The sequence below is a fragment of the Mesocricetus auratus genome, unplaced genomic scaffold (assembly GCF_017639785.1).
Source record: "Mesocricetus auratus isolate SY011 unplaced genomic scaffold, BCM_Maur_2.0 Super-Scaffold_100031, whole genome shotgun sequence".
Classification (NCBI taxonomy): domain Eukaryota; kingdom Metazoa; phylum Chordata; class Mammalia; order Rodentia; family Cricetidae; genus Mesocricetus; species Mesocricetus auratus.
In genome coordinates, this window is record NW_024429212.1 from 14,316,125 (window position 1) to 14,341,593 (window position 25,469).

General features: G+C 50.5%; 1 protein-coding gene across 1 annotated transcript; it reads right to left on the reverse strand.

Annotated features, from left to right (window-relative positions):
- Nucleotides 1–1,044: 1,044 nt before the first annotated feature.
- Nucleotides 1,045–24,313, reverse strand: Dnase1l3 (deoxyribonuclease 1 like 3). Its single transcript, XM_005077371.4, has 9 exons — nucleotides 24,058–24,313; nucleotides 23,452–23,735; nucleotides 18,011–18,099; nucleotides 16,229–16,318; nucleotides 14,823–14,935; nucleotides 11,673–11,785; nucleotides 7,835–7,992; nucleotides 1,484–1,580; nucleotides 1,045–1,228 (listed from the first exon to the last, which is right to left on the reverse strand). The coding sequence occupies exons 2-9, from the start codon at nucleotides 23,590–23,592 to the stop codon at nucleotides 1,112–1,114; spliced, it is 918 nt and encodes a 305-aa protein (XP_005077428.1). The 5' UTR covers nucleotides 23,593–23,735; nucleotides 24,058–24,313; the 3' UTR covers nucleotides 1,045–1,111.
- Nucleotides 24,314–25,469: the final 1,156 nt, after the last annotated feature.

The window sequence follows — 25,469 nt, forward strand, 5'->3', positions numbered from 1 at the left end:
TAGGGGTGGATTGTGGGTAGGGGTGGATTGTGGGTAGGGGTGGATTGTGGGTAGGGGTGGATTGTGGGTAGGGGTGGGCTGTGGGTAGGGGTGGGCTGTGGGTAGGGGTGGGCTGTGGGTAGGGGTGGATTCTGGGTAGGGGTGGATTGTGGGTAGGGGTGGGCTGTGGATAAGGGTGGATTGTGGGCAGGGGTGGATTGTGGGTAGGGGTGGATTGTGGGTAGGGGTGGATTGTGGGTAGGGGTGGGCTGTGGGTAGGGGTGGGCTGTGGGTAGGGGTGGATTGTGGGTAGGGGTGGGCTGTGGGTAGGGGTGGACTGTGGGTAGGGGTGGATTGTGGGTAGGGGTGGGCTGTGGGTAGGGGTGGGCTGTGGGTAGGGGTGGATTCTGGGTAGGGGTGGATTGTGGGTAGGGGTGGATTGTGGGTAGGAGTGGATTGTGGGTAGGGGTGGATTGTGGGTAGGGATGGATTGTGGGTAGGGGTGGGATGTGGCTAGAGGTGGATTGTGGGTAGGGGTGGATTGTGGGTAGGGATGGATTGTGGGTAGGGGTGGGATGTGGCTAGAGGTGGATTGTGGGTAGGGGTGGATTGTGGGTAGGGGTGGGATGTGGCTAGAGGTGGATTGTGGGTAGGGGTAGATTGTGGGTAGGGGTGGATTGAAAACAAAGGATGACACTGGAGGTCATGACTGAGTTAGGACAATAGAGGTAGAACCTCGCAGTGCGAGTGGCCCGCATTCTCCATCTCTGATAGACGTCTAAGTTGCCCAGCTCCAGCAGGATGAGGCAGAGTTTGATTGCCTATGTCATGAGGTCTTGGCATTTCTGCTCATTTCTGGGAAACCAGAGTCCCTTGTGAGCACCGGCAGCTAGGACTGACAGCTGACGTTTGTCCTGTTATCTAACTAGTGGCAGGTCCCAGTGATGGTTTGGGGTCAAAGAGGTGTAACAGAAGACTTTTCTCCAAACTTGGCTCCAGGTGGAATGAACTCAAGTCGGTAATGAAATCAGCTGGGCCATTCTTAATTCCTGAGTGTGCAGACAGTTTAGACCTGTGACAGCCATTTTATTTGGAGGCAAGGGGTGGCGTTAACAAAATGGCACCACGGTACTTAGGAGCGATTCCCTTTTTTTCTCTTCTTTAGAGCGACGGATTTTCTGTTGTTGGTGAAGGCCCTTGAAGCCTGTAGCTTAAACTCAACCGGAAAGTGGTCGCTGACATCAAGGGCCTATATGGAGGAGAGAGAAGTAGATTTGGAGGTGAAGGGACACCTGGGACATACCGTGGCTTGGGCAATGACACACTTCAGAAGTAGGGAGGGAAGGCAAAATGTCTGAGGTCATCAGCTGCAACTGACGAGTGTTTCTCTTGGTGCTGCTCCCGGGAGACTTTGGCAGGTCTCCAAATCACTGAATTGCAGATCTTAAGACCCACTACCCACTCTCCCAGGCCGGCGAATTAGAAAGACAAGGTGGTAACTTACCTCCTGTTCCGATAACTTATAAGCTTTCTGGAAGTCAAAGATGCCATTTGAACGGGGGACCACTGAGTTCACTATCTCTTGTCCTCGAAGCACAATCCTAGGGTGAGGACAAGGAGGACAGGTGCACTAATTAGCCCAAGCTGTAGACTTCCGAGATCGAAGGGAGGTCTGGGTTCGCTCTGGAATCGGTTGAGCAGCCTGGCCCTTCCGTGCAGCGGGGGCTCCATGCCCACAGCTTGGTTTAGTTTGGCACCTGCTACTGGTCAGCTTTTGTAAACTTGTCACCAACCTAGAAATACCGAGGAGGAAGGGACCTCGAGTGAGGAATTTCCTCCGTCAGGCTGGCCTGTGGGCATGTCTGTGGGAGCATTCTTCTGACTGTTAGTCGATATAGGAGGATCTAACCTAGTCCACTGTGGCTGGTACCATCCCTAGGCAGGTGGGTCTGAGCGGCGGTAGTTCAGTTTTGTTTATCAAAAGTGGCTGGTAAGACACTAATTAACGATTCAAGGACTGCTGGGGGTACCACCATCCCCGCTATAAACTGTTCTGCAGAGCTGTAGTAATGAAACCAGCATGGTATTGGCATAAAAATAGACTTGCTGAGCTATAAAATAGAGATGGAGACCCATAAGTAGGTCCACATACCCACGGATACTTGATTTTTGATAGAGAAGCCATAAACACACACTAGAAAAATGGCAGCATTTCAAGAGTGGTGCTGGTGAAATTGGACGCTGTGTGTAGAGGAACATCAACAGATCCACACATTATCAACCTGCACAAAATCCATCTCCAAATAGATCAGAGACCTCCATGTAAAACCAGACACACTGGATGTGATAGAAGAGGAAATGGGGTAATCGTCTTGAACTCATTGGCACAGGAGACGACTTTCTGAGCAGAACAACATTAGCACAGGCACTAAGATCAACAGCTAATAAACGGGACCTCATGAAACTGAGGAGAGTCTTTAAGGCAAAGGGGCTACCTATCAACTATATATCCAATAAAGAGCTAATCCAAAATATATAAAGAACTCAGGATGTGAACATCAACAAAACAAAGAACCAAGTTTAAAAGGCGGGGTACATATTGAAACAGAATTCTCAAAAGAGGAAACAAATAACTGGCAAACATTTAAACGTTCAGCATCCTTAGCCATTAGGGAAACGCAAATCAGAACTACTTTGAGATTACGTTTTACACCTATCCGGATGGCTAAAAACAGTAACACACATGGCAGCTCGTGCTGGCAAGGATGTGGAGTAAGGGAAACACTCCTTCATTACTGGTGGGAATGCAGACTTGTGCAGCCACTTTGTAAATCAGTGAGGTGGTTCATCAGAAAGACGGGAGTTGATCTACCTCAAGATCCAGCTGTTTCACGCTTGGGCATCTACCCAAAAAACGCTTCATCTGTCAACCACATTCATAATAGCCAGAAACTGGAAACAATCTAGATGCCCATCAGCGGTCGAGCGGATAAAGAAAATGTGGTGCATTTGCTAATCGGTGATGGTGGTGCATACCTTTAATCCCAGCACTTGAAAACCATTGAGTTAGAGGCCAGCCTGGTCTATAGAGTGAGTTCCAGGACAGCCAAGGCTAGACAGAGAAACCCTGTCTCAAAAAAAGAAAGAGAGAAAGGAAGGAAGGAAGGAAGGAAGATAAAGAAATTTGCAGGTAAACAGATGGAACTAGGAAAAAAATAATCTTGAGTGAGGTCACACAGACTCAGAAAGACAAACACAGTTATATATTCACTTGTACGTGGGTGTTAGTTAGGTGTTAAGTCACTGATAAGCAGACTACAATCTGTATAACCACAGACGTTATGTAGAGAGTAAGGGACTTGGGAGGAGGGGAGATGGATTCCCCTAGAAAAGGGGAATAGAATAGACACAGTTGTGGGTGGATGAGGTGGGGGATTGAAATGAGAGGATCAAACAGGAAGAGGAAGGGAGGAAAGGAAAAGGGGGGAATGCAGGACGGACAGCCACAACTAGGGTCCATTGGGGGCATCTTATGGAAACCTAATACAGTAGAAGCTTCCTATAATATACGCATATGTGAAGGTACTAAATTGAATTGACAAATAATAGGGGAGATGGAGACCCAATTGGACAGCTCTTATCACCAAATGAAGTTTCAAGTAGCGCAGGTGGGTAACACCCAGTGAAGCTGTTAGCCAAAGGGGTTCCATAGGAACCTCCAGACAGCCCAGGCTACTGCCAAGGCTCTCCACAAACCAACAGGCCTTATTGCTGAAGACAGCACCTACCTACGCAATCACTGACCACAGGAAAGTGAAGTTGGTGCTGCCTAGAGCCTTCCCCTCTACAGATTAGCGTCCACGGCACCAGGAAGTACTCCGCATGCTACCAAAGGAGGAAGGTAAACGCCAACCCACCTGCAAACTCTCAATCCACAAGAGCCTCCCGCCTGCAAGACACTGCTGCAGCAGGGGTGACACAAAGCTTGTGAGAGTCACCAACCGAAGTCATATTTGAGTTAAGGCCTCCTAACCCCAAACCGCCCTGGAGACCAAGAACCTGAGGATTGGATAGGCCAAGGGCCTGGGGAAGAATCAAACACTACCATTCTGCTACAGGAACACACCAACGAAGTGATTCCTGATGCCATTCTGCTATACTCAGAACACAGAGACCCACAGCGGGGCAACGCGCAGAGAGAGGAGAGTGTCTTGGAAAATCCCTAAAGGGGGAGCCTTGCATCAAATCCCTCCTCTCGGGGCTCAGGGAACTCTGCAGAAAAGGAGGCAGGAAGAGTGTAGGAGCCGAAGGGCATGGAGGACACCAAGGAATCAAGGCCTTCTGGGTACAGCAGGGCTGTCACACGTATGAACTCAGAGACTAGCAGCATCTGTACCAGATGGGGTGAGCTGAAAGGAGATGTAGTAAAAGGCCCGAATCCCTGACCTGGAAGCTATCTCCAATCGAGAGCCACTTGCAGATGAAAATTTAGTTTTCTCCACATGTTCTTACTGAGGAAACAAACAACTCTTAAGGGAAGGCCCGGTGTCCAGCAGCAGATGGCCAATATAAAACGAACTTAATGGCATCTTTGGAGAGTTTTTGTGTCATAACATTAAGTCAGGACATTTTTTTTCTTTATCTCACAGCTCCTTTGTGTAGTGTGTGTGTGTGTGTGTATTATTGCTTCTGGTTTGGGGGTTTTATGGGATTCCTATGTATTTATACACATAAGTACCGTATGTTTCTTGTGCTTTTTCTTTGGCTTTCTGGTTGTTTTGACTTATTATGATCTGCTTATTTTTTTTTTGTTTTATCCTATTGTATTTTATTATTGTTCTTTAGAAGCCTGCTTACTTTTCTGGACAGGAGGGGCAGTAAGGAGAAATTGAGAGGAGAGGGGTAGAAGAAACCATAATCAGAATATATTGCATGCAAAAAATTCCTTTCAATAAAAGAAAATAAACAAATGGAAGAGAGAAGTAGCTGAGTAACAGAGGGATCAGGCCAGGCAGCAGTGACCCTTTATCGCCTCTGCTTCAGTTCCTGCTTCAAGTTCCCAGCTTGGCTCCCTTTGATAATAGGCTGTAACCAGTGACCTACGCTGAAGAAAACAAAGCAAGTTCAGTAAGAAACCTATCTCAAGGCAATAAGACAGACACAGACCTCTGGTCTCCTGGCACATACTCACTCACATTCTCACTTGCACTCGCCAACTGCCCTCCCCCTCCCCCCCCCCACACTCGTAATATTAAGAAAAGGAAGAAGACTCTAGCTTATGGCGCTGGAAGTGAAACAGGCAGGTCTTTGTGGTCTTAGCGCCCTGCCTGATTTGTGGAAAGTGGGACAAACTGCCTTCTGTGACTCTGCCCTGAGCTTTTCCCCTTCTGAGTGGCAGTTTGGTTTCTGGGTTTGATCTGCCGGGGGGTCCTACGGCTGGCATGGCTGAGTAAGCCGGTGCCATCTTCCTGCTTGGCTGAAGACGGTTGACACTGGGAAGAGAGGCCTGGATGTTCGAGAGGCTGTAACTGCTCACCCTGGCTCCCACTTCCGAGGGCTGGAGCCCTAACAGTCAAAAGGGAAACCACAGCCACAGAAGTCCCAAGAGGAACCAGGGCGACCACAAGCTGGGTATATGAGCCAAACCCCAAGGCCTAAGACGTGAGCTCACCAGGCTGATGCGCTCCCTCCTTAATGGCAGGGTGGGAACGGCAGGCACCTGGGACTGAGCTTTCCCGATTGTTGCCTGCAGTTTCTGCTGGGGATAGTCCCTGATTTCCACACACTTCAGGCACCCGCACTGCCCTTCTGACTAAGAGAACAGAGCTGACAGTGTTTGAAAGAAATCCCAGGGATGGGAATGGAGGGTGTCTCAGCAGGTAAGAGCACTGACTTCTCTCTTCCAGAGGACCCGAGTTCAATTCCCAGCACCCACGTGGCAGCTCTCACAACTGTCTGGAACTCCAAGATCTGACACCCTCTATACATGCAGGCAAAACACCGATGCACGTAAAATAAAAATTAAAAAAGGAAAAGCTCCAGGCTAAGTTTAAATGCACAACAGCTGTCGTTATTAAAGCATGTGCGTCTGCATTTGAGGGTAGCGATGCTTTAAAAAGTATTCAGTTCGGGTACAGGGGCTCAGGAAGACCAAGAAGAGGTCAGGGTTATCCTGGGCTGAATAATGAACCTGAAGCCAACCTGGGCTATGCAACAAAACACTGTCTTAGTGACCAAATCAAAAGCTGGGCAGTGGTGACCTTTAATCCCAGCGCTGGGGAGGCAGAGGCAGGTGGATCTCTGTGAGTTTATGGCCAGCCTGGTCTACAGAGGGAGTTCTAGGACAGCTAGGGCTGTTACACAGAGAAAGCCTGTCTCAAAAAAACCAAAAGAAAGAAAGAAAAAATCAAATCAAAGTATAAATATTGTTGCATGAAATACTCTCCTTGTAAATTAAAGCCATTTATCCACTAGGGGGCGTGCTACTGCAAACGTGACTTCAGAGGGCAGCTGTGTGGAGTCGGATCTCTCCTTCCAGCCTGTAGGAGTGCACGTGTGCTCTGGGAACCAAACTGGATTCACCATGCTTGTGTGGCAGGCGCCTTTACCTGCTGAGCCTACTTTGACTTATCAGATAGCACCCAATATCTCGAAATAGCATCAGATAGCACCCGATAGCATTTGCTCGAAATATACGGGTATGCTGTCCATTTCAGCAGTACTTGTAACAGCAAGGCCTTAGAAACAACTGAGTGGCCAGGGATGGTGGTGGGGTGACCAGCTATGGTATATGTTTGGGATAAAATTGGTGACAGCACAGGAATTATATGTGGCCATACCTACCTGGATGTTCTAGGTGTCATCTAAGAGCACGCAAAAGTATTTAGCACTTGTGCGTTGAAAGTTTCATGTGTTATTCCATTTAATCCTTATTACATCTCCACAACCGAGGTACTATTTGTTTTGTTTTGTTTTGTTTTGAGACAGGGTTTCTCTGTGTATTAGTCCTGGCTGTACTAGAACTCGCTCTGTAGACCAAGCTGACCTCAGACTCACAGGGATCCACCAGCTTCTGCCTCCTGAGTGTTGGAATTGAAGGCGTGCACTGCCAGCCGTGGCCTAAGGTACTATTAGTACCCAACCTGCAGCTTACTAGTGAGAGCGTCAACCAAAGAGTGTAAGTCTCAGTCACAACACTCAGTAGACTCAGGACTTGAATTCAGGCCCATCTGGCATCAAAGTCAATGCTGGCCACTGCTAAGCCCCAGTACCGCGGTGCAAGACCACGTGGTTGCACACACTACCTATGGGACCAGAGGATCTTTGTACACGGCTGCCCGCCAAGCCAAACCTCCACCACTAAGGGCAGTCAGTCAGCTGTGCCCACTTGGCCATCCCAGCTGGGTTTACCGACTGTTTACATCCTGGTGTAGGAGGGTGGGGAGGGTCACAAGACCCTTTCCTGTGAACCCAGCCCCTCCCCACCACTTGCCGTATGCAACTCATCCCCAGCCGCCCATGGCCACAGGGAGGGAGAGAGTGGACCAGCCTTGCAAGACTAGGGGGTCCAGGCTTTACCTATGCAGCTATGGAAAAGTCACAATCTCTGCTGAGTAAAGACTCTCTGGGGTGGTCTTTTGACAGGGTGGCACCCACACTCCAGTAAGTGAACCCCCACCTATGATCTTTAAGGAAACCCAATGAACTCATGAGTTTCCTGGAGTGGACTTTCTTGGGACTTGGGGTGGGGCGAATTGCTTATATCGCCCCCAGTCCTGAAACGGAACCGATTGTTTCTTCAGTTGAAGGGGCCCTGGTACAGCAGGGCCAGCAGCCTCTGCAGAGGCTCTCCTACCTGTCATAGGCACAGTTGGTGCTGCTCTTGACTGTGGTGTCCTCTTTGTCCTCAATCAGCCAGACGAACTGGGGGTCCGTCCTCAGACGGATGTTCTGCCAGGCCTTCTTGGGGACATAGCTGCAGCCAGCGTTGAAATCACCCATGAAGATGAAATTCTGAAAGGCATGTTTTAGAGCCACCATTAGCAAGCACGGGATTACAGGCCTTCATTCTCAACCAGAGGCAAGAATCCCACCTTCCGTGCCCGGTGAGCGAAGAGGTCTTTTTGTTTGTGTTGTGTTGTATTATTGGGTTCTCGAGACAGGGTTTCTCTGTGTAGCCCTACCTGTCCTGAAACTCTCTCTCTCTCTCTCTCTCTCTCTCTCTCTCTCTCTCTCTCTCTCTCTCTCTCTCTCTCTCTCTCTCTCTGTAGACCAGGCTGGCCTTGGACTGAGAAATCTGCCTGCCTCTGCCTCCCAAGTTCTAGAATTAAAGGTATGTGTGTGTGTGAACCGCCACCACCCAGCTACAAAGATGTCTTTCATGACCTGGGTGGGACCCCTCCCAATATATTTTGTTTTAAATTTATTATTATTGTTGTATGTGGTGTGTGTCTGTATGTCAGGTGTGTGTGTATGTGGGGTGTGTGTGTGTCTAGGTCAGAGGACAACTTGCAGGAGTTGGTTCTCTTTTGTTCTTCTGCTGTGGATTCCAGGGACATAACTTGGGCCAGGAGGCTTGCACAGCAAATTCTTTTACACACTGAGCCATTTAACTGACCGACCTCTCCTAATTGTAACTCCTGGCCCCAGTTACACTAGAATGTGACTACTAATGTAGTTTCATGTAACTTAGGCCAGCTATGTAGCCCAGGGTGGCCTTAGACTCCTGATTCTCTAGTACCCCACCTCCTGATCTCTGTGCTACCACATCCAATGGGACTTTAAAAGTGTAATTAAGGTTAAAAAAAAATGAGGCCAGATGGGGGACCCCTTATACAGGGGCAGGACTGGGGATTTGCTTAATGGTAAGCGCAAGCAAGTCGGGTGTCCTGGCTTTGGTCCCCAGCGTGACAATAATGAATGAATGAATTTAACCAGCATGACAATAATGAATGAATGAATTTAAATAGGTGAAATGGGGGTTAGGACGCAGAAACGCACGGGAGAAAGACAACATAGAGCCGTCAGGAGATGAGCATCTCTAGGCTGAGGACAGAGGTCCCAGAAGGAGCAACCTGGCTCCCGCACACTGGCCTTGGCCCTGCAGCCTCCAGAGCTCGGAGAAGCTTCCAGAAGCTGGCTCCGGCTGCGTTGCCATGCCACTAGCGAACTCCACAGAGTTTCCATCTTTGTTTCCTTTCTGAGACCGGAGGAAACAGGTTCCAGGTTGAGTCAGAGTTTTGACAGGGATCTGGCAGTGAGAAATAGGAGTGGGAGAGAGGATGCTCGCTCCACCCTGCCATCCTGTTCCTAGTCACCCTATCTCTGCGATCTGTTGTGCACACGCAGGCAAGGACGCTGGGATCCAACTAAGATATTCCCTCGCATAAATACTGCAGCAGACGTGAGTGAATACACACCCCAGTTCCCAAGAGGCAAAATTGTTATCATCCAGGTAAGCCTGGACCTGCCCCTTGGGGATCTGGCAGACACACACGCGTGCACACACACATACACACACACACTATATACACACACACACCACACAAACACACACACACAACCCACCTCTGTACACAGGCACAAAAGGCCTCTTGAAGAGACAAGCTCCACCTACTTTCTCTCTCTTTCTGCCGTTTCACTGATGAGGCAGGTCCCTCTCTCTAGTCTCTCTCTCTCTCTACTTTCTCTCTCTCTCTCTCTCTCTCTCTCTCTCTCTCTCTCTCTCTCTCTCTCTCGTTCTTCCTTCTGTCTTCCCTCTCTCCCTTCCCTTCCCATGTAAGTTCTTCCTGATGGTCTATTTGTCTCCCACCCACCATTGGAGCCTCCAAGCCCCCCCCTTCGGCTGCAAATCACAGCAAAAATAACTTGGGTGGTGTGGTGACGGCTGCTTTGGTAGCCCTCTGTCTCCTATTGTATGGTTTGAGGTCAGAAACTACTCCCTAACAAAACTCAATCCTTAAGAGAGGGAAATTCCGAAAGAGTGGCCTGCCCTTCTTCAACCCTGTTCCAGCGAGGTTTGGAAGCGCCCTCCCTCCCTCCCTCCCACCCCACCGACTGTGGGAAGGTGACTTTAACTTTGTGCAATACGAGGAAACAGCTCACTTCCTTGTTTGGATTGACTGCTGACTTGAGGGTTTTCCTTAAGGAGCATTTCATTTTGATCTCTGCAACTGGGGCTTCCCTCGAGGTTAAGGTGCTGTGTCTAACCTATGTGCCCCAGCCTGCCTGAGGTGATTTACCAGGCTCAATTCCAGCGGGGATCAAGTGGACTAGGCCACAGCAGGGAGGCTTAAGCCAGATAGCCCAGGGACAAACCTCCGTCTGTCCCCCTGAAGGTCCGTCATTCAAGGGTCCTTCCCAAGACAGTCAGTATGCTCTTGCTGGATGTGGGTTTCCTCGTTTGCCCTGGAAATGCACCCCTGACCTTCTTCTGGCCAGCTTACGTGTCCATGCTTACTTGTTTTGCACCTCGGGTGGGGAACTGAGGGGACAGAGGGGCTCTCAGCACCACATTCCGAAAGGGAAAAAGAGGAATTTGGTAGGAGGGCCCTCTGAACACTTCCGCATTGACTGGGTGCTTCCTCAAACCCGCAGAGCCACAGATGGCCGCGTCCCCGTCTTCCGAATGAGAGATGACGGCTGTCTTGAGACCCGAACCCCACAGTTGCCCCTTCTTTTCACGGTCTTGCCCCTTGCCTCTGAGACGCTCCTGACCTCCCCTGCCTCACTGGCCTCGGCTGTAAACTGGGGCTGACTAACAACCTTGTGTAGCTGGTGCACAGTGCGCAGGTACACGTGTGTGCTTGTGGGGTTTGTTAGTGTGTGTGGTGAGTGTGCACAGTGCAGGTGCACATGTGTGTGTGCTTGTGGGATTACTTAGTGTGTGCGGTGTGTGTGTGCTTGTGGGATTACTTAGTGTGTGCGGTGAGTGTGCACAGTGCGCAGGTGCACGTGTGTGTGCTTGTGGGATTACTTAGTGTGTGCACAGTGCAGGCACACGTGTGCTTGTTTGTAGAGGCCCGAGTATGCCCTGGGGTACTGTCCTTAGCTGCTGCTTTCTTTTTTGTGTAATTGGGTCTCTCACTGGCCTGGAACTTACCAAGGAGGCTAAACTAGCTAGCAATGAGTTCCACAGACTTGCTGCCTCTCTGCCCTCTGCCTTCCACACGGGGACTGCAAATTTTCACCAGCATGCTCATCCAGTTCTCCTCTCTCTCTCTCTCTCTCTCTCTCTCTCTCTCTCTCTCTCTCTCTCTCTCTGTGTGTGTGTGTGTGTGTGTGTGTGTGTATGTGTGTGTTGTTGTTAGGTTTTAAGGTTTCTGGGGATTGAACTCGGGTCCCCCTGCTCGAAGGGCAAGCACTCTATCAACTGAGCCGTCTCCCAAGCCCCTGGTGGGATTATTGAGAGGATGAAATCCACTTGGTTCCTGTGCAGTCTCAGCACAGTGTCCAGGCCTTGGTACCAAACAGTTAGTAACACTGGTGTCCATTTTAAATATATCAGAGCACTGATTCCCAAGACCCACAGGGACAGGCCCAGGCAGGATGAGCAAGAAGGATGCTCGGGGCTGAGGAGAAGCTGGAGACGAGGCTGGGCATCAGCAGTGGCTTGTACGGACTCTGTCCCCTCAGCCCTTCCCTGCCCCCCCCCGCTTGATGGAGATGGGCCGGGTGCAGAGGCCCTCACCTACCTCGGCTTTCCACCGCTGCCTCACGTCCGTGTAGACATCAGCCAGCTCGTCTATCTCTTTAACGGATGTCTCGGGGGTTGTGTGCAGGGGGACGATCACGAAGTCCTTGACAGCTGAGGGATAACAAGCAGGAGGTGGCGGTTTCCCCATCAAGGACCACCCCCAGCACTGCCTAAGGAAGGCCCTTATGAGAGGCACTGCTGCCTGGTGAGGGCGTGACCGAGGGCTGGGGGCAGTGGCTGAGTTCCCGGTGCCCTTGGGGTCACCAGGCTGCTTGTTTTCAGGACATAAATACTCTTTTCTCCGACCTGTGCTCCCTCCAGCTGACAGGGAAGCTGCTGAACACGGTCCTTCCTGGCACTGTGGGCTTTCTCTCTCTCCTTCCTTTCCCTTCTAATTTTTTAACACCCTCCCACCCTACACCCCCTCCTGTCTCTGTGACATAAAACTCCTTCTCTGTGGGTTCTGGGGAATCTCACTCGCCCTTCCTTTCTTTTTCAAATCTTCGTTTTCCTCTTGGTTTATTGGGAGTACTAAAAAACTGTTTGTGTTTCTTGGCTATGTCATCCTTCCTGAGGGTGATAGACCCAGGCAGGTGGGATGACACACACCTGTAACAGGGGACTTGGGTAGCTGAGGCAGGAGGATGGAGATTCCGAGGCCAGCCTCAGATACCAGAGAACGCCTCAAAAATGACAAAAATGAACAGAGGATCCTTGTAACAGGGCCTTATTGGCTTCTTCCGGGGCTGCAGATGTTCAAGGCCGGGCTTGAGGCAGCGTGAACGTGTGGCGTCTCTGCATTTTCTCTGCATCTACCTTAAACTCTGGGGGGTCACAGGCTGCCAAGTCTGTCATGCCCCAAGACTGAAGACAGAGATGCTTTCAGCACTCCAGAAACAGTGAGCCTTGCAGGGCAGACCAAACCCTGACAGACACCTAGGCTGTAATCCCAGGCAGCAAGCGTCCTCCAGGGGGACATCATGACCAGGACCGAGGACCCATGCCCAATTCTATCCGTCCTTGCTTTTCTTCTTTCCTCTTGCCAGAATCTCCCAAGGCAGGACACTCGCCTGCTCTCCAGGGCTTGCCACACTGGCAGTCAAATTCCTTCCTGTTTCACCCCCACCCTCTCGCCCTGCACTCTCAGGGTGGGGGGGGGCAGACCTGGAGCCGGGCCTCTGATCAAAGGACTCTGGTAACAATGTTTAGCTTTTGTACTAAAAGGAAAAGGAAAAAAAATGGAAGCTGGCAAGTTTGTAACCCTTCTGCAAGCAAGAAGAAAAGCAACAAAACAAAACTATCAAAAAAAAAAAAACTGGAAAGCAGGGCGTGGGGGTGCGAAGCTTTAATGCCAGCACTTGGGAGGCGGAGGCAAGCTGCATCTGTAAGCTTAAGGCCAGCCTGTGTGTGACGCCCCGTCTGGAAAGACAACAAAGGATGGAGATGTTGGAGAGATGACTCAGTGGTTAAGAGCGTGTATTGTTCTGGCAAAGGATTGGAGTTTGTTTTCCAGCACCCATGTTGGGTGGCTCACAGCTCTGTATAACTGCAGTTCTAGGGGGAATCCAACACTTCTTTGGGCTCCTTGGGCACCTGCACGTGGGTTAGATCCGAAGCATCTCATAAAACAAGGTGTGGCTCTGTGAGTTTCAGGCCAGGCTGGACCGAAAGCCTCCAAAACAATACAGAGAAACCCTGTCTCGTAAAAAACCAAAAAACAAAAAAAAACAAGGTGTGGTTGCCTAGGCCTGCAATTTCATCACTCAGAGGCAGAGGGTCAAGAGTTCAAGGCCAGACTGGGCTGTGTGAGACCCTATCTCAAAACTAAACCGACAAGGAGATGATGATCAGGGTGTGATGGTATATTTCTCTAATCCCAGCTCTAGAAAACTGGAAGCAGGAAGATTGTAAATTGAGGATTAACCGGGGCTACATAGCAAAACCACAAAACAACAGAGAGAGAGAGAGAGAGACAGAGCGTGCTCCTGAGTGTGCTTCCTCGGTGGACTGGGAACCACACCCTGCTCTCTATCTGCAGGAGCTGGGGTCTAAGTAAGGCTCTTCTGCTGGGGCACCCCTCATTCTCTACCTGGATCCTTCTTGATTCTTTTTATTTCTTTTCTTTCAATGCAGAAGATCGGATCCAGAACCTTGAGATGCTAGGCACGAGCTCTTTCACTGAACTCCGCTTCTGGCCCTTGGTATTGTGAGACAGGGTCTCACGAGATAGCTCAGGCTGGCCTTGAGCTGCCGATCCTCTCTCTCCCGAGTGCTGAAATCACAGGCGTGACCACCACACCTGGTGCATGTTCGACATTCTGCTGCCTTCAGTGGTGACTGGGACTTGTGACTTGACTTACAGCTCTGGCTTGTCTATTTTAATAGCCGGACTTGGGCACAAGATAATGCCTTTAACAATCCCAGTTTCCCAGATGTGGTGAGGGGAGCGTCCTAGTCCCTAGACTGCAGTGCTTGGGAGGATGGCAGGAAACTGGCCGTTAATCATGGGCCGGTAGCAGTGTTGTTGGGGGTCAGAGTGCATCTGGCCACCTGTGGAGGACGGGGTAATCAATGACCCTAAAAGCGGCGTCCAGACCAGGATGCCCCACATCTTGGCACTCTGAAAAGCGAGCCTGGTAGCATCAGACCAGCTTCTTTTCTCAAGTTTTAACTCTCACCTCAGCCACCCCATAAGACAAGGCATGTGCATCTCACACATGCTCAGGGCTGTGTCCCTTCATGGGCTGCTGGAGAGGTCGCCAGACAAGCTGTTGTGGTTTAAGTTTAAAGTGTCCCCGTAGGTCCGCGTGTTGAATGCCTGGTCCCTAGCTGGCAGCTGTACTTTGGGGAGGGTTGTGAACACTTTAAGGCATGGGGCTTCGATACCGGAAGTGGGTCACTGGGGGGTGACTTTGGAGGTTACCCCTGGGTCCCGGTGCCTTTGCCACACCTGTCCACCCATGAGGTGAGGAAGCCCCGTGACGTACGTTCTCCCTGACAAGATCTTCTGCCTTACCACAGCCTCCGAATCCACAAAGCCCCAGCTGACCCTCTAAGACATACATAAATCTGTCTTCCTCCGAGCTGTTGTGTCAGGGATTTGGTCACAGCACCCGCAGGAGTAACTAATACAGAGTCATGTTCTCACCAGTGAAGGGTGACTGGAACCAAACCACAAAGGGCTCCCTGGAAAATACGTCGGTGTCTCCGTCCTGATAGTCGTGGTAGAGGTATTTTGCCTTCACAGATACCAGCTTTTCCCTAGAAGAGGAAACAAAACAAAACAAGAATTTTTCCTGAGTCCTCTGGTTGTGACTTCTGTAGCTTCTGGAGCAGGCTCAAGCTTGGGAGGGTCTTTCCCCTAAGGACAGAATCAGCTCTTCTCAGCGAATTGAGGGTCTGAGTTATACTTGCTGTCTGGGCACATCAGGTGAATCTTCAAACTGACAGGAGGGACCAGTGAGAGTCCCCTGTTCCATGTCGGATACGCTGGGCCAGGACCTCCCAACGAAGGAAAAAGTGTTGGGCCCCAACCCCCACGGGGTCTCTGTGAGGTGCTTGTCAGCCAATAACCACAGGCGCATCCTGTTTTCTAGTGCTGGTTCACAGCCCCGGCCTTGCCCCCGCTGGCATCAACCTCTAATTATGAAAACTCAAACTCTCACACCTGGGGTTTCTCCACTGTGCTGTAAGTCTGTATACAAGGCTGCTCCCTCCTTGCGATAGAGAGAGACACACAGGCATTCTCTTAGCACAAGTGGCCGGACATCTTGTCTTTCATTTAAATCTCCAGGTTTTCACCCAATACGTTAGACTTGCTTGTGGAAAGAACTCCTGACCTGGGCAGTCGTTAGTTGTCACAAAGCTGCTGTGTTTTCTAGTTAATGATTGGATCGTTTTCTTGTGGAGGTTTTAGGTGTTTGAGACAGGGTCTCATCTCAAATAGCTCAGGCTCACTTTGAGCTCGCTGTGTTTCCTGGAGTCCAGATCCTCTTACCTCCGTCTTCCAGCTGAGTTGAAAGGCCCGTGCTGCCACAGTGCTAGGAAGGGAACCAGGCTTTGCACGTGCTAGGCAGGCGAGCACTCCACCAACTAAGCTCCAGCCCCAGCACGTGAGCTTGACAGCAAAGATTCTGACCAGTAATGGCAACTGCTTAGAGACCACAACCTAATGTTTTCGTTTTATTTGAGACAGGGTCTCACCTTGTAACTCTCAGTAGCCCGGAACTATGTAGACCAGGCTGCTCAACAACTCACAGAGATGTACCTGTCTCTGCCTTCCAAGTGCTGGGATCAAAGGTGTATTCTGCCGTGCCAGGCCCAGAGTCCATTTGTATTTTGTTTATTTATTTTTTGGGCTTTTTTTTTGAGATAGTGTTTGTTTCTCTATGGTAACAGCCCTAGCAGTCCTGGAACTCGCTCTGTAGACCAGACTGGCCTTGAACTCAGAGATCCACCTGCCTCTGCCTTCCAACATGACTGCCCGGCCAGAATATATTTTAAAGGAAAATACAGTACACATATTTGGATTCAATTCAGACAGATCAAACTCACTTATAGAGGAAGGCATATTGTTCTTTGTACGTGTTTCTTCCAAGTCGAGAACTAATCACATAGTTGTATGTTGTGCTTCTCCGTGAATTTCTAGAAAACAAATTTTAGTGTGTTGTGAAAAATAAACATGCCTCTGCTGCATCTGCCCCCCCTCATCCCAACCTCCACCCCTGTCTCCACACCCTCAGTGCTAGAGTACCTCAGCTGCCCCACACCCCAGTGCTGGTATAGAGTAGCAATCTGCTCTTTGCTTCTTCCCTCCCTCCCTCCCTCCCTCCCTCCCTCCCTCCCTCCCTCCCTTCTTCCTTCCTTCCTTCCTTTTTCCTTTTAGTCTTTTCAGACAGGGTTTCTTTTTCTTTCTCTCTCTCTCTTTTTTTTTTTAAATGTGCCTTGGTATTTTGCCATGAGTGTCAAATCCCCTGGAGTTGGAATTTCAGACAGGTGTTAGGAATTGAACCTGAGTCCTCTGGAAAAGCAGTCAGTGGTTTTAAGCACTACAATATCTCTCCAGTCCCAAGACAGGGTTTCTCTATGCAGCCCTGGCTGTCCTGGAACTTGATCTGTAGACCAGGCTGGCCTCGACCTCATAGAGAACCACCTGCCTCTGGCTCCAGACTGGTGGGATTACCGCCCAGCCCATACTGTGTGATTTAATGGCATAAGGCTAGGATCTGACCCAGACCTTTTCACTTCAGACCCCGAAAGCTTCAGCCTGTTTCTGTGGGAATCAAAGGGACCAGAGATGACCCAGACAAGATGAGCTAGCCCTGCTTTTAGGCTTCAGGATGGCCTAACAGGTAAAAGTGCTGCCCGCCAAGCTTAACAGTTTGAGTTTAGTCTCTAGCACCCAAGGGGAGGAAGGGGAGGTCTGACTCCTGCATATTGTCCTTTGACCTCTGCAGGCGTGTTGTGAGATGTGCACATGGGTGTGTACATGGACACGCACAAACACAAGGGCACACACGCATGTGCACACAGACACACACATGCACGCACGCACATGCACACACAGAGACACACATGCATGCACATGCACGCACGCAGAGACACACACAGACACACACACACACACACACACACGCACATGCACACACAGAGACACACAGACACACACATACACATTGGAATAAAAAATAAGGAAAGCAATAAGGAAATCCCTGCTTTGACCTTGAGCCATTGCCTGCTTCCTGGCTGGAGTCGAGTTTCTCAGGTCATCTGTCCTGGTGCCACTTCTGACATCCCCAGAACCTCAGCATCCCTCCTCTGAAGCCATCAGGGACCGGCTCAAAAGTTCTGGCGCTGATTTCAGACAATCAGCAGTGTATTCCCGGGGTGTAGAGTGACACCACACAGGGAGGCGGAGGGCAGCGGACTGACAATGTGTCAAATCTGCTAATAACCTACTGCAGACGTCCCTACACGTATCTTTCCCTCTGCCTGTCCCCTAAAGGATCTGGGTCCTGATTAATACTTGTCAGTCTTACGGACGGCTGGGAAGGACGGAGGGGGCTGACTTAGGGACCATCTCTTACCTAACTCCTTTCTCTTTCCTGTACCAACCCTTCACCTTTTCCTCTGTCTTCATCCTGCCATATTAAAACCAGCCAGGTGAACGTTCATAGCACGGTAGATAAGACAGAAGCCTACTGGGCCCTGGCCACGCGGCCTGATGGCTAGAGTAAATGCCAGCCTTCCCACTGGTTTCTACTCCCCTGCCATTTGTCAAGCGCCCTTGCACGTGACCCGAAGCTCTCTCGGGGGCCCGCCCCTCCCCCCATTTACCCATTCAGCTTCTCCATCAGCATGGGGCAGATGTTGTTGCTGCTGTCCTTGATTTCCATCAGGAGTATAAGGTCACAGCGCTTGATGATCTGCAGAGAGAATTTCCAGGGCTTGAGGCTGTTTTCTGTAAATCAAGCTCTCGCTGGGCTCCAGGCACCTCAGCCAGGTGCTTGCTAAGATAACGTAGTCTCTTCCTGAACTAAAAGAAGGACTGACTTCCTGAGAACAGCCCCTAGTTGTGTCCCTTTGTGTTACGTTAATGGTCACTGCTGGTTTGTGATGGGATCTCCAGGGCTGAGGCGGCCCCCAACTCAACTCCAGGGCTGAGGCGGTCCCCAACTCAACTCCAGGGCTGAGGCGGCCCCCAACTCAACTCGAGGGCTGAGGCGGTCCCCAACTCCAGGGCTGAGGGGGTCCCCAACTCCAGGGCTGAGGCAGCCCCCAACTCCAGGGCTGAGGGGGTCCCCAACTCCAGGGCTGAGGCAGCCCCCAACTCCAGGGCTGAGGGGGTCCCCAACTCAACTCCAGGGCTGAGGCAGCCCCCAACTCCAGGGCTGAGGCAGCCCCCAACTCCAGGGCTGAGGGGGTCCCCAACTCCAGGGCTGAGGGGGTCCCCAACTCAACTCCAGGGCTGAGGTGGTCCCCAACTCCAGGGCTGAGGCGGTCTCCAACTCAACTCCAGGGCTGAGGCGGTCCCCAACTCCAGGTCTGAGGCGGTCCCCCTGCCTCAGACCTGAGGAACCAGGATTGCAGGGGTGCATCGTGTGCCCAGAGGTTTGGCTGCCACTGTTTAATTATTTCCTGTCCGTTTTAATGTTTTAAATTAATTTTATTATCTGAGGCAAGGTCTCACTGTATAGCCCCGGCTGGCCTGGAAGTCAGAGAGCTGCCTGCCTCTGCCTCCAAAGTGCTGGAATTAAAGGTGTGTTGATATGTCCATCTTAGGGATAAGGACACTGAAGATCAGACAAGGTCAAGCACCCAACCATGAAGGCAGAAATAGCCACCCTGGCATCCAAATGCAAGCAAGCAAGCAGAACCCTAACCATGACGCTACCTACCACTCATCCCACAGCTCGGATTCAGTGACTGTAGTGGCAATCGTATAAAAACCTGTTAAGCCTTTAGTGAGCAAAGGTACTGGGCTGGGTATTACAGATATCAGAAGATATAACAGATACAGATATACAGATATCAGTGATAATGACCATAAGAGCTAACATTTATTGTGAACCTACTTCACAAGGCTAAAAGAGGGATATTAAATCTAGATGCTAGCCTAAACTCAGAGTAGTTTAGCAATTATTCTAAAGTCACGAAACCAGTACAGGAGGGGAAGCCAGGATTCCAGCTCAGTTCTGTAGGTTTCGCTATGCTCAGCTGTTAAAATGCAGTCACTCAGACGCGGTGTCTAAAGGAAGCAAGTAGGAGTAACGGAGGAAAAGTAGAATTTGCGCAGAATAAAAGTGACAAGACATGGACATGCTGGGCATGTTGGGGGATACTCGATTCCTTCTGCCAGACGACCAGGGAAGGCTCCTGGGAAGAGAGAGCCTTTGGTCCCTGAAAAGTTTAGAAATAATTCAGTGGGAGGAAAAAATACGAGTGATTTCGTCAGCTGTGATCAGGTAGCAGAAAGAGCTCACACCCCCTCAGGGACCACGTGGCTCTGAGTAATGGGATGCTGGTGACTCAGGGCCACGGGCTGTGTCCATAGACGATGAAGCATCCCCGGGTTAGTTTGTTCGCACACAGCATCAAAGTCATGGAGTGCCACTGGGCCTCTGTTTACAGAGCATCTCCAGCTACATGTGCAGTGGGGTGGGGGTTCAGGTGCCCCATGACCAGCTTTTAAGGAGCTGGGGATTGAGGGCTGACTGGCCAGAAAGCCTAGATTCTAGGTGAAACCCACAGCATTGGCCACACAGGGCTCACCGGGAGCCTTGTGCTGTGACTCAAACCAGACCTTTCTAGAAGAAACTTCAAAATGAACACAGGCAGTGGGTGTAAGGCACACACCTTTAATCCCAGCACAAAGAGGCAGAGGCGGGCGGACCTACGTGAGTTTGAGGCCAGCCTGGGCTGCATAGTGAGGCACTGTCTCAAAACGCAAAGACAAACAGGCGTGCGCGCCCTTTGATTCAGTTTTCCCGATTTGATCCTTCACAACTGTAGCAAGGCAGAGTGAGAGTTTAGGGCAGAGCCAGCTGTGCAGGTGGCCAATAGTAGATTATGTTATTCTTTAAGGCCCAGTGGTTGTTGAGCGCCTACTGCAGGCCCGGTCTCACTCATTACCACACTGGCAGCATTCCGTGTGTGAGTGTGTGTGAGTGTGTGTGTGTGTGTGTGTGTGTAGGGGTGGGCACCTGTATCTGTGGGTGTGGATATACTTATGTATGTGAGGACATATGGAGACCGCAGGTCAACCTCAGGAGCCTTCCATCTTGTTTTTTTGTTTTGTTTTGTTTTGTTTTTGTTTGTTTTTTTTTTTTTTGAGACAAGGTCTCTCATTGAGACCCGGGTTGAAGACTAGGCTAGGCTGACTGCACAATACACCCCAGCAACCCCACTGTCTCTGCCTCCTCGGCACTGGGATGACAAGCCTGCACCATTAACACCTGGCCCTCTCATGTGTATTCTGGGAGATCAAAGTCAGCCCCTCATGCTTGGGTCAGCAAACATCTTACCTTAAGCATCTCTCTAGGCTCGTCCTTTATCACCAACAGCCAACCAATAAGAAGCCTGAACCATCATCCAAACAGTTTATAATTCATATAAGCCTCTGTGAGTTTATTTGGGACTAAACAGCTGCAGGACCAGGTGGGACAGAAACATCTGTCTTCACAGCCCTCCACAGACTCTGGCTCTCAGAGGTTTTGGCAGTATAGTGCATAGCATAACCACGCTTAGACTGTGTCTCCCTTTTGTGAGCAGGCAAAATTTGGCACTGATGAAAGTTTAGAGGGTCCAGAGCTTGGTTCTGGAAGAGCCGCCTGGGAGTCTCTTCCTGAGGATTAGGAAACAGAAGAAATATGTTTTTTTTTCCTCATCCTCTGCCCTTTTGAGAATTGGGACAACAAGATCTTGCAGATTCTTGTCTGAGGAAAACATCTCAGAGAGAGCAAGGAAACTGGAAATCAGTATCGACTGGAGAGTCAAGGCTCTGGAGGGCTTGGTAAGCAAGGAATAGGGATGTCAACAGGAAATCTGACTGTTCTCTCAGGGAAGGGATCCTAACCCTGGCTTATACTATGCCAGTGGGTCACACGAGAGAGGGACCTTGGCCTTTGGCCTGCTGATCTCCTTACCTATTGAGTGTGGCGGCCAGGAAGCGGGTCTGTAATGTAGGGTGGCACACTGCTCACACGCCCTTGGTGTTCAGCTTACTAACTAACACTCACTGAGCCATGGAGTAACCATGTACAGGGGGCTACGAGGGTTGTGAAGGAACCACACCAGCAGACGGGACTTGACTCAGTTGGTAGAATTTTTGACTAGCATGCACAAAGCCCTATGCTTAGTCCTCAGCACTGCATAAATCATGAATGAAAGCACATGCCTTTAGTCTCAGCACTGAGGAAGTGGGGGGGGGTTAGAAGTTCAAGGTCACCGTTGATTACACAGGGAGCTTGACCAGCATAGGCCTTATGAGAAATGATGGTAATATTCTTCTAAAACACAACTTCTAGTGTTACGTAATTCCCCTTTCATGGTGCATCTGCATCGCTAAATTGAATGTTTTCCTACTTGGGTTGTTTGCATCCTTTCGGCAGCAAATGTGTCTTTCTCTTTGATCCATACAATCCCTACTAACTATTCTGATGGAGCAGCAGGTATTTGGGGGTGAGTCACTACTGCTCTGGTAGATAGCTCTGACGGTGTCTGGGGGTGCTGGCTTCTGTTTACAGAACGGCTTTATGAGAACCGGATAAAGTCTTGACAAAAGGTATAGGCACACTCACAGCTCAGTGGGAAAGCTGTGTGGAGAAATGGAATCACCAGAAAACAAAAACCCAGCCTCCAAGAGTGTGGCAACATTTCCAGGGACAAATTAAGTTAGGCGCATAGACAGGAACTTAGGTCCCCAGGCTCCACTGGGCCCACATGTGAAGAGGTTGGGAAATACCTTTCTTGTATGTCGTACTTCTCCATTAAGCCATGCTGTCAGGATGCCCACAGGCTTGGCACAGCTGTCCTGGTAAAACCATAATATCCAGAGGTTCTTGGCTATCATCTAAAGGACGGAGTTACCTAGGGCCCAGGGCTATCTTGGCAAGAGCAGAGCAGAACTTTTCTGCTCGTTTCCTCTCTGCCCGACAGTAGTGAAACACCGGCCTCTTCTTGCTTCCGCCGGGCTTCACTCACCAGGCTTACCAGCCCCTCAGCAGAAGCGTCCATTCCATGTGAAGCACCAGGAAGATGAAAGACCTTGAGCTCCTCGGGTGATGGATGGGATCTGTGTCTAGAGCTGCTGGTGTTTTCACCACATACAGGGGCCTCTTTTGTTTGTTTGTGGTGTGTGTGTTTGTGTGTGTGTGTAAGATAGGGTCTCATGCAGATCAGGCTGACCTTTAATTTGCTCTATAGCCGAGGATGACCTTGAACTTTTGATCCCCTTACGTCTGCCTCCCTAGCGGCTGAAATGACAGGTGGGCAACACCATGCCCGGTTCATGCAATGCTGAGGATGGAACTCTAGACTTCACAAACCAACTGAAGTCTACAACCCTAACCCCACTGTTTTTTGTTTAAGTAATAACCATCCCTCCAGAGTCAAAGCATCAGAAACAAATCAGCCCATGGGACAGAGAGTCAACTGACTCCCGAGAAACATAAGCAGTTTCCCCAGACATTGGTCATATTACCCAAGAACAGCAAAATCCGCGAGCAGAGAAAGTACAGAATTGAGAGTTGGGAGGAGATAGATGGGGGAGGGGGTGAAGGGATGACAGGATGGAGATGGGGAGGGAAGGAAGAAGAGAAAGCATGCTCTGCCGATGATTATAAAGATGAGACAGACACCGGTTCCCTCAACACCCCTCCCTGGAGCTGCCCGGCATCCCATCGCCCTTCTGAGTCCATCTTCTCCACAAGAGGGACACTAGTCCTTGCTCGCAAGGTTGACAGATGAGACCATATACTAAGAGTGCCTGACACAGGCACTCAGTATACTTAATTAAAGCCATAAGGACAACAACACATACCTGGATCTGACCGCTAGCCAGACGCTGGCAAAGGTGTCATGTTTACCTGCCCGGTACCGTGAGGCACAGTACCACCCAGTCTGAAGACGTGACTGACAGAAAGCACCCAGAGCTGAGGCGGCCATTGCAATGGTGGCTACTGCTGTCCCCACCACACCCCGGGGTCAAATTTCAAGTCCCTTGAGTCTGACGCTGGGGAGAAGCCGTAGGGGGTGTTCAGGACACGAGCACGACTCACCTTCACAATGACATCCATGGCGTTGCGGTTCTCCTTCTTGCTGTCTCCAAAGGACCTCACGTTGAAGGAGCAGAGCCTCAGGGTCAGGGCACCATGGAGGACAAGGGAAAAGAGCAGCAAGGGGGCCAGGCGCGGGGACATCTTTGCACTCCTGTGGCTTTCCGTCTGGATGAAGACAGCTCCCTGCTCACTGACTTATAAAGCCTGCTGCTAACAGGAATTTCTGGATCCCTCTAGGCCGCTTTCACTTCTCTGAGGAACTCACGATCATGGGTTTCAATCCCCTAGGAAAGGAAGACAATGGGTTGGCCTTGTAAGGAAAGTGGCATGTCTAATTTAGGCACCAGCCTCCTTAAAGCCGGTCATAACCCTCAGAGGGCAGGGCGGGGGGTGGGGAGGTCAGTTCTGATCTCCGGGCCTTTTTCTGACAGTTTATGAACTTGGAAGTGTCCACCCAGAGGGCACTGGGCCAGAGGAGCCATCTGCTGGGGGAATAAAGATTTGGAGGATATCTGCTGCCGGACACCGCTGTGCAGTCAGAGGCTCCTTGAGCAACTCCGTAGGTTTATAAGGTTTAGTGTGAATGAAACGAGGCAAGGGATATACCTTGGAATCTGAGGAGGCAGGCGGAAGATCCCACGGAGAGCAAACGCGTCACAGGTTCAGTCCCTCAGAGGCCGCAGGGAGAAGCAAGTCAAGTCGGTTTGATGGGCAGGGACGGGCCGCAGGCCCAAACAGGTGCTTCCAGTGGTTGCCGCCGCCGCGTGCAGGACTGGGTGAACAGCGTAGCATAATCCTGCGGTGTGCACAGATTGCTTTGTCACCGTCCGCCTGGGGCTTGGGAGGAGGAGGGAGCACCATTTGCAGTTGTGTAATCCAGCACAATTCACCTGTGTGAACTGAAGTGCCGGGGGGGGGGGGGGGTCACACCCACCGCCAGCCTCCGTGCTTGACGTCACAACCGAGTGAAACCCTGCTGGGATACACAAGCAGAGCCCTGCCTTCCACTAACCCGGAACCCAAGAACGTCATCAGATAGCAGCTGAGGCCAATAACATGGATTCCCCCCCATTTGCTGGAACACCCCCCCCCGTATTGCCACCAATGTTTCTTTTTGTTTTGTTCCTATAAAAACACACACTTTGAGGGTGGAGAGGTGGCTCGGCGGTTGAAAGCACTGACCACTCCTCCAGAGGTCCTGAGTTCAATTCTCAGCACCCACACCGTGGCCACTCACAATGGTCTGCAACTCCCATTCCAGGGGACCTGACACCCTCTTCTGGCCTCCACAGACAGCAGACATGCACATGGTGCACAGACATCCATGCAGACAAAACACCCACACAGCAAATGAATAAACAAGTAAATTTTAAAAAATTTAAATCCTATAACTTGTTACCGCATTGGGACATGGTATTTTGGGTAGCCCAGATCTGTGCGTCTAGGACACACCACTCAGTTTTGGTTCTCAAATTCCCTTTGAGACGAGAGCTATGTTTTTTTGTTGTTGTTGTTTTAGTTTGTTTTGTTTTGTTTTGTTTTCGAAGCAGGGTTTCTCTGTGGCTTTTGGAGGCTGTCCTGGAACTCGCACATGTAGACCAGGCTGGCCTCGAACTCTCAGAGTTCCGCCTGCCTCTGCCTCCTGAGTGCTGAGAGCTATGTTTTTGCAGACACCTTTGTACCAGTTGGTGAAACGGGCTCTTGGTTTCAACCCTGCATGACAGCCTATGCACAGGGCTGAGCTTGCGCTTGAAGAAAATCACCATAGGACGGGAAAACCCGAGTCTCATGCTTTCAAGATTCTTTGAACCGTCTTCTTTTCTGAAACAGGATCTCTATCTCAGGCTGACTTCAAACTTCCTGTGTGGACAAGAATAACCTTGACCTTCTGATCCTCCTGCTTCCAGCTCCTGAGAGCCACCATTCCCCACGTATGCACTTTTGCAGGCCAAACCCAGGGCCTCACGCCTGCTAGGCAAGCATCCAGCCAGCCAAGCTCACGTCTCCAGCCTCCTGGG

Bases quoted from the DNA above. Each gene is read 5' to 3' on its own strand.
- Dnase1l3 (XM_005077371.4), bottom strand. From the start codon at position 23,592: ATGTCCCCGCGCCTGGCCCCCTTGCTGCTCTTTTCCCTTGTCCTCCAT. The intron at 16,319-18,010 runs GTAAATGGGGGG...TTTGTTTTCTAG, and splicing joins CTGATGGAGAAGCTGAATGG to AAATTCACGGAGAAGCACAA. The intron at 14,936-16,228 runs GTGAGTTTGATC...TTCCTCTTCTAG, and splicing joins CAATATGCCTTCCTCTATAA to GGAAAAGCTGGTATCTGTGA.